At 33.3% G+C, this 8,818-nt stretch overlaps 1 protein-coding gene and 1 non-coding gene across 2 annotated transcripts; both read right to left on the bottom strand.

Annotated features, from left to right (window-relative positions):
* Positions 126 to 2,966, bottom strand: LOC107648455 (pollen receptor-like kinase 2). The gene is made up of 3 exons (XM_016352311.2): positions 2,220 to 2,966; positions 1,428 to 2,063; positions 126 to 956 (listed from the first exon to the last, which is right to left on the bottom strand). The coding sequence occupies exons 1-3, from the start codon at positions 2,875 to 2,877 to the stop codon at positions 247 to 249; spliced, it is 2,004 nt and encodes a 667-aa protein (XP_016207797.1). The 5' UTR covers positions 2,878 to 2,966; the 3' UTR covers positions 126 to 246.
* TRNAN-GUU lies at positions 4,784 to 4,855 on the bottom strand. Its single transcript has one exon. It is a non-coding gene; the product is annotated as a tRNA-Asn (tRNA).

Below are 8,818 nucleotides of genomic sequence, written 5' to 3'. Positions count from 1 at the left end.
TTTGGGGGAGGGTTTGTTTGAAAACAAACAAAAAAAATTACTAGATATTTCATACTCAAATTTGACACCAAATCATTTTCAACATTTTTTGTTGATTATTTTTTAATTCTTCCGGAGAAAAAATATAAAACAAAAAGAGGAATTATAAAGTAGGAAGAATAAATTGCAATAATTCACCCTTTAATAATAGATGACAATTGATTATTGTAGTATTGGTATATATGCAAGAATTATTGAGCATGAACATCAAGTAGCAGCAATAATTGAGAAAGAGAAATCGTCATGAGTGAAAGTAGTAGCCCTAGAATGCAAATCTCCTTCACTAACATAAGAATAAGAATTTGAACTATTAATATTATTATTATCATCTTCACAATCATTATTATCCCCAATCTCCTTCACCTCTTCAATCTTTGCCAAAGCCTCCTTCAAATCCCACCTACTCTCCAAATCCCACTCACAACAACACATCCCAATTCTCAAAAGCTTCAACATCTCACTCTCACCATTTTTTATTCCCATTATGCCCTCATCAAACACTTCTCCACTCCACTCTTCCCTCACCACCGTGTTCACCCAACTTGCCAGGTCAGCATTATTCTCACCCTTCCCTCCATGCCTTAAATAGTTCGCCGGGAACTTCCCCGTCAGCACTTCTAGAATCAAGATGCCAAGACACCACACGTCCGTCTTCTCGGTTGTCCGGTCGGATGACTCAGGAGACTTATATGCTGCCATGAATTTCTGAGCATGGCTCTTGTTCATCACCGGAACAAGGCCATACTCCGTTAGACGCGGCTGGAACGCCGCGTCGAGGATGACGTTGGAGGATTTGAGATGGCCATGGGGGACTTTTTGGTTTGGAAATTGTGTGTAGAGATATGCAAGTCCCCTTGCCACTCCTTTTATGATCTTTAAACGAGTTGGCCACTTTAGCATGCATCCATTTTTCCTACCTGATTTTCCATCCATCATTTTCAACCGATTAGCTCTATGTGTCTAAATTAAACTTTAATTATTAGTCAAATAAACTTAGTTCTTCAAAATTGTTGGAACTAATTATGGTTACATGGTTACATAATTACATGTGATTGTGACTTCAGGGCAACCAATGTAACTATTTCGCGTGAAATTATTTTATATAAGTTTATGAATTTAATTTTAATGTATTGTTAATATAAAATAATTTTATACTAATTACATAAAAATAATTATTTTTTAAATTTATTACTTTCTTCTAAAATTATCCTTTTTGTGTTTTAGTCACATAGTTACTGCTAAATATTAAAAGAAAAAATTAATCTTTTGTACCATTTAACAATTTCCTAAAGTAAAATTAAATACTTTAAAACTCCAAAACATAAGAGATCAAAGTTGCATTTTATTTTGTAGAAATTAAAAAGTAGAGAATAGTAGTAGACATATACCGTGGAGATGAGTAGCCAAGCTATGATTATGACCAAAATCATAAACCAAAAACTTGTCTTGTCTTGTATAGTGGAATGCAACAAGAGGGAGCAAATTAGGGTGTGACAAACTCCCAAGCCTTCTCATATGATCATAGAACTCATGTTTCCCAACATTGTTCATGTGCCTAAACCTTTTCACAACCACTGCTTCTTCATTACCACTATTATTATTCACAACCATAGCTTTGTAGGTACAACCAAAACTTCCACTACCAAGTACCTCAGCTGAAGCCCTAAGCAACCCTTGCAAATCAAATGCTTTCTCTCTATCTTCCCCAACAAAATTCAACTCTCCCTTCTCTTCTTTCTTATTATTAACATCAATTGATGATTGTGCACTATAGTAGGCTGAGTCATTCTTATGGGGTGTTGATTTTAGCCTCTTGCTTGATTTCGTAGGCCGTCGGCGGCGGCCGGAGATGAAAAGAAGTACTAGCATTGAAGCAACCACAACCGCGGCCACCACCGTGATAGCAATTATAAGATTGCGGCGGTTCTTTGCATTTGGAGAAAGAGGAGAAGGGGAGTCAAAGGTCACGTTAGGATCGGCATTGCAGCTCTTGTTCATAGGCTTTCCACATAGATTTATGTTGCCTGTGTTGCAAGGAAAAGAAAAAATTTAAAGGTTTAATTATTTTGGATTGGAGGTTTAATTTGCATAATTTAATTTAATTTTTTATAGTTTAAAAATTTATAATCAAGTATTGTAAGATCTTGGTTGCTTAAAGAAAAAAAGAAGGCTATACTTACCAGCAAACCGGATTGGATCTTGGTTGCTTAAGCTTTGCGGTATGATACCCTCCAATAGGTTGTTTGATAAATCAAACACATTAAAGCTGAGATTCTTTTGATGAAACTCTGGTATTTGTCCTTCAAAACTGTTACCACTTAAGTTCAATTCCAAAAGCTTAGGCAATTCAGCAATGGACTTTGGAATATAACCACTGAACTCATTCTCTTCCAAGTACACCTTCTTCAATCTTTTCATACCTTCAAAAGCATCATTAGCAATGTCACCAGAGAATTTGTTATTAGAAAGAAACAAAGCTCTTAACCACACAATCTTCTTGAATTCAGGCATTGGACCCTCAAAGTTATTTCCTATGACACTGAAGCTTGTCAAATTTGATAACTCAAATAATGTGTCAACATCAATTCTCCCACTTAGTCCCATATTCTCTAGTCTCAAGCCATGAAATGATTGTGTTTTCTTGTCACACAATAAACCATTCCATTTACAAAGATTTGGCTCCGTGCCCCAATTACTCAAAGCAATGTCGGAATTGGACAAGGAGCTTTTGAACTTGATCAAAATTTGGTCATATGTGTCACCCAATGTTGCCACAAAATTAAAGGCCAACATGGTGAAGATCATGAGAAAGCAATAGTGTTTTCTTTTATGACCCATAATTAATTGATCATCGGTGCTTGAAGCCAGAAATGATTTTTGGCTAATGGGGTAGGAAGAAACAAGGAAAAGAAAAGGTAATGATGAGGACGAAGAAGAGAATTGATATTCAAAAGAAGCATACATAGTGAATTAAGGTTTAATGGTTTAAAGGGTGACATTGACAAAGTCCTACATGGGAAATAATTGGCTAGGCCGGCTTTTTCTTATTATGAGTATTGTCTTCAATATTTTGGACCTCATTTCCAATGTTTTTGTTTAATACACATAGCATATAGTACCTATATTTAGGGATGGCAATACACCCGAATCCGCGAGTACTCACCTCACTCCTATCTGCTTGGGGTGGGTAATTACCCGCTTCGGTTTTTAGCGGGTGGATTTTTGAGAGGGATGGAACGGGGTCGGATTTAGGTAATATCCGTCCCTATCTACCTCACTGAAGGGTATTTACAAATTTGATTAATTAATATTATTAATATTATTGATATTATTATTAATATTATTATTAATATTAATAAACAGTTACTAACTGTTTAGTACCATTTGGTTGAAGGGACACAACCTTTTAAGGATTGTGTATGTTCAAAATATTGTGTCTATTGGCTAAAAGAACACAACTCTTTAAGAATTGTGTATGTTCAAAATATTGTATCTATTGGCAATAGAAAAGACACAACAATTTGTATACGTAACTAATCATAATTGCTACGTGCAATATGTATAAATAAGTCATTGTCCACTATTTCAGAAATATAAGTACTAAGTGTACATTTTAATCAACTATTAAGAGATTTTCTTTGTTCAAGAGAGTTGAGAATTTCTTACTATTGCTAATTAAGAAATTCTTAGGTTTCATTGTATCTTGGGAGAATATTGTCATCAACCTTATAGCAACTAAGTGTAGGGACAAATATCTCTCTAAAGAAAGCGATCTAATCGTGCCTTGAAACCACTACACAAATATAAGATTTTGTCATCTTCTCATACCATATACCCAACAATTTTAGAGAGATAGTACTTGAAGATGGCACAAGATCAAAACACCACGTTCAAGGTCATTAATCAAGAGTTTGTCAAGTTAGATCGCTTAGATGGAACGAACTTCAATCGTTGGAAGGACAAAATGATGTTTCTTCTTTTAGTTCTCAATCTTGCATATGTGATTGACCCAAAGACTACACCAATTGCCAATGCTGCTGAAAAATTCCACACTGAAAGAGGAAGAAGAGATTGTTCAATTGAAGAAGAAATATGATGAAGATACTTTTGCATGTTGAGGTCATATGTTAATTCAATCACCATTGGAGATTTGGAAATCTTTGGAAGAAAAGTACAATACTAAACGACAAGGAACAGATAAGTTTATTATGATAAAATATTTCGAATTTATTATGAATGATACTATGCCTGTTATGGATCAAATTCATGAATTACAAATTCTTGTAAGTAGACTTCGTGATCTATAAGTGGTGATCCCTGAATCACTGCAAGGTGAAGAATATTTTTTTCTTCTAATAAATTTGATCACTTTTGTGAATTACATAGTATTGTGCATCAATCTTCCGCTCCATATACTCTGCAACAAAATGGTTTGGCGGAAAGAAAACTCTCGGGAGAATTGATGACTGCATCAAAGATGCACTTGCTATTGCTAATACTAGTACATCGGAGAATTCTGAATTGGTTAGTTTAAATAGCCCCGGACTGTGGAACAAGGGAGAATCCCGAACCTACACCGAGGTATTGACGGCGATTCTCAAATATCGCAGAACCGAACGGGATACGATGAGATAGAATGCAATAGAGACAAACAAAAGACAGGGGGAACGGGTTACCTACTTTTAACGGTCAAAGCGAACCCAACCCTTTCATTTCGAATTCAAGAATTCGGAATGAACCAAACCTCCCCAAGTAGGATTCGAACCTACGACCAGTCAGTTAACAGCCGACCGCTCTACCACTGAGCTACTGAGGAACAACGGGAAATTTGATCTCATAGAGTTCAATTCCCGTTCTCAACCCATGACCAATATGAGCTCGAAGGAAAACCGTACCTTAGTGGATATAGTTAATTCAATGTTACTAAATGCAAAATCGGCTTACAATTTGTGGGTGAAGCATTATTGACATCATGTCATATCCATAATAGGATACCATCAAGACATAGAAAGGTTTCTCCTTATGAAATTTGGAAAGGAAAGAAACCTAATTAAATTATCTTAAAGTGTGGGGGTGTTTAACCTTTTATCGAGTTCCTGATCAAAAGAGAACCAAATTGGGGTCAAAAGGCATAAAAGGTACTTTTATAGGATATGCTCAAAATTCTAAAGCATATAAATATTAGACTTAGTGTCTAATATAATTGTTGAATCAAGAGAGGTAGAATTTATTGAAAATAAATTTATCAATGATTCAACTTCTAATTAAGAATATCCCAAAAATGATACTAATATTTCACAAGAAATAAATAATCAAAACAATAAACGTCTAAGCGACAAAGAGTTGATTGAACCAAGGAAGAGTTTGAGAGCAAGAAAAGAAAAGGACTTGGGTCCAGATTTTATTTCTTCTCAAGCTATCATCTTTTTGGTAGAAGGAACTAGAAATTCTGTAACAAACAAGATTCCTATTGTGATGAACATAAAGGATGATCCTCAAACGTTCAAAGAGGCTATGCCTTCAAGGGATTCTGCTTTTTGGAAAGAAGCAATAAATGATGAAATAGACTCAATATTATCTAACAATACTTCGATCTTGGTTGATTTGCCTCCAGGATCAAAGCCTATAGGATGTAAGTGGATATTTAAAAGAAAGTATAACACGGATGGTTCATTACAAACCTTTAAAGCAAGGTTAGTGGCCAAGGAGTTTAGACAACAAGAAGGTCTAGACTATTTCGATACCTACGTACCTGTGGCAAGAATGACTTATATTAGGACTCTTATAGCATTGGCATCCATTCACAAGCTTCATATACATCAAATGGATGTTAAAACAGCTTTTCTAAATGGAGATCTTAATGAAGAAATTTATATGGAGCAACTGGAAGGCTATGTGCTGCCCGGAAATGAAAAGAAAGTTTGCAAATTAATTAAGTCTTTGTATGGGCTAAAACAAGCGCCTAAACAATGGCATGAAAAGTTTGATTCAGTGGTGTTATCAAATGGCTTCTCACATAATAGTGCGGATAAATGTATTTACTCAAAATTTACTAAAAATTATGGAGTAATTATTTGTTTATATGTTGATGATATGTTAATCATCGGAACAAATTTAGAAGAAATTCGTATAACGAAGGAGTATCTAACTTCTAAATTCAAGATGAAGGATTTGAATGAAGTTGATACAATATTAGGCATAAAAGTGCATAAGAATGAAGTTGGCTTTACTTTAAATCAATCTCATTATATCAAAAAGGTATTGAAAAAGTTTGGTCATCTCACAATTAAAGAATCCAATACGCCCTATGATCCTAATTTTAAATTAGAAGAAAACATAGGAATACCTATAGCACAATTAGAATATGCTAGTGCCATAGGAAGTTTAATGTATGCAATGCATTGTACTAGACCTGATATATCATTTGCGGTATGCAAATTATCAAGGTTTACAGGAAAGCCTAGCAATCAACATTGGAAAGCTATAACAAGAGTTCTTGGTTATCTCAAGAAAACTATAAACTTGGGATTACATTATAGTGATTATCCCGCAGTTTTAGAAGGTTATTTCGACGCAAGTTAGATTACAAATCTTAGTGACAACAAATCCACTTCAGGATGGATTTTCACCATAGGTGATGGAGCAATAAGTTGGGCCTCAAAGAAACAAACATGTATTACACATTCTACTATGGAGGCTGAGTTTGTAGCTTTATCAGCCGCAGGTAAAGAAGCGAAATGATTAAGAAATTTGTTATATGATATAAAGTTGTGGCCACAGCAGATGACAGCCATTTCAATCTTCTATGATAGTGAATCAACCATGTCTCGAGCATATAATAAGGTATATAATGGAAAGTCTAGACATATAAGTTTGAGACATGAGTTTGTGAGGTAACTAATAGATGATGGTGTAGTTACCATCACTTATGTAAGATCTCAAAGAAATTTAGCAGACCCTTTGACTAAAGGTTTATCAATGGATAAAATCAAAGAGACTACTGCTAAAATGAGATTAAAACCTATTATTGCTAAATGATGGGAACCCAACCTTATTCTAGTAGACCACTAGTTTCAAGGTTTAATGGGTAATAACAAGTTATTTAGCAATTGGAGCACTAAGGTATAAGATTTAGTGCTATTTACAATAAATTAGGAGGGTGAGTTTAAACTCTTAATGGAATGATAATATTATCTATCAAAAGATTCCACCTATATGAATATAAGAATGGTGCCGCTCTAATCGAGAATTTTAGAGGTTTTATTCTCGTAAATATTCATGAAACCAGGATGAGCACAAGGCCTTATAAGTGCTTAAAATTGTAAACTCTTGAACTTGGAGGGTATAAATAATGTGTGTGATTTTTGGTACTAGCATATGGAGTATAGGTTTAATCGATTAGACACCTATTACTTCGTTAAAACTTTAAAATTTACACTAAAAGAATGTTTAATCTTAGTGATACATTCTTTATACATATACTTGTATGACATTTAAATTTTGTAAATAGTGGGGGATTGAAGGGTATTTACAAATTTGATTAATTAATATTATTAATATTATTGATATTATTATTAATATTATTATTAATATTAATAAACGGTTACTAAACGTTTAGTACCATTTGGTTGAAGGGACACAACCTTTTAAGGATTGTGTATGTTCAAAACATTGTGTCTATTGGCTAAAGGGACACAACTTTTTAAGAATTGTGTATGTTCAAAACATTGTATCTATTGACAATAGAAAAGACATAACCATTTGTATACGTAACTAATCATAATTGCTACGTGCAATATGTATAAATAAGTCTTTGTCTACTATTTCAGAGATATAAGTACTAAGTGTACATTTTAATCAATTATTAAGAGATTTTCTTTGTTCAAAAGAGTTGAGAATTTCTTACTATTGCTAATTAAGAAATTCTTAGGTTTCATTGTATCCTGGAAGAGTATTGTCATCAACTCTATAGCAACTAAGTGTGGGGACAAATATCTCTCTAAAGAAAGCGATCTAAATTTTAAAATAAAATTTAATATAAGATAAATTAAAAAAAAAAACTTGTACAAAAGTTCAACTTAATAACAAAATGCTTATAAATTATTTATAAATCACCATTAGAATTCGAGTTTGTTCTACATCAATTTTGTTAATTAATTTTAGTAGTTTAGTGAAAGCTGTTGATTATTAATGTTAACGTTGATGAAGGAAAGCAAGCTAAGGTGTCTTATATATATTGCATTGGCCGTCAACACTATCTAGTAATAATCTTCTGTATGTGAGTTGTGTTTGTCGTGTGTGATTGTTTTGTTCTATCTCAAGTTTAATTGCTATGCAAAGACCACAGGAAGATTGTCATAATTAACTAATTAAGTAACTTGACAAGTGCCTTATTTGTTTTGGGGCATATGCCTTGGTTAACAACATTGATACAACCTAAGAAGTAAGAACTTAATTCTAAATATATGGAACACTGCTAGTACCATCCAATTAATTAATAAAAGAGAACTTACATGTGATATAACTATTTAATAATTATATTATAATTTGTTAGAGAATAGCATCGAATCTTTAGGGTATCTCTATTAAAATAGAACAAAACTAAATATTTGATTCATTAAGATATACGCGACGTCGATTTTAAAATAAAAATGTTTTCCACCCTAGTTTATGGATAATGTGACAATAGCAAAGAAATGATTAATACATCATAAAAAAATCGACAACGATTTTATTCTTTTATTTTTAATTATCTTTTTTTTTTTAAATATTGATAGTA

Source organism: Arachis ipaensis, chromosome B06 (genome assembly GCF_000816755.2).
Source record: "Arachis ipaensis cultivar K30076 chromosome B06, Araip1.1, whole genome shotgun sequence".
Taxonomy (NCBI): domain Eukaryota; kingdom Viridiplantae; phylum Streptophyta; class Magnoliopsida; order Fabales; family Fabaceae; genus Arachis; species Arachis ipaensis.
This window is presented reverse-complemented; position numbering and strand designations above follow the sequence as displayed.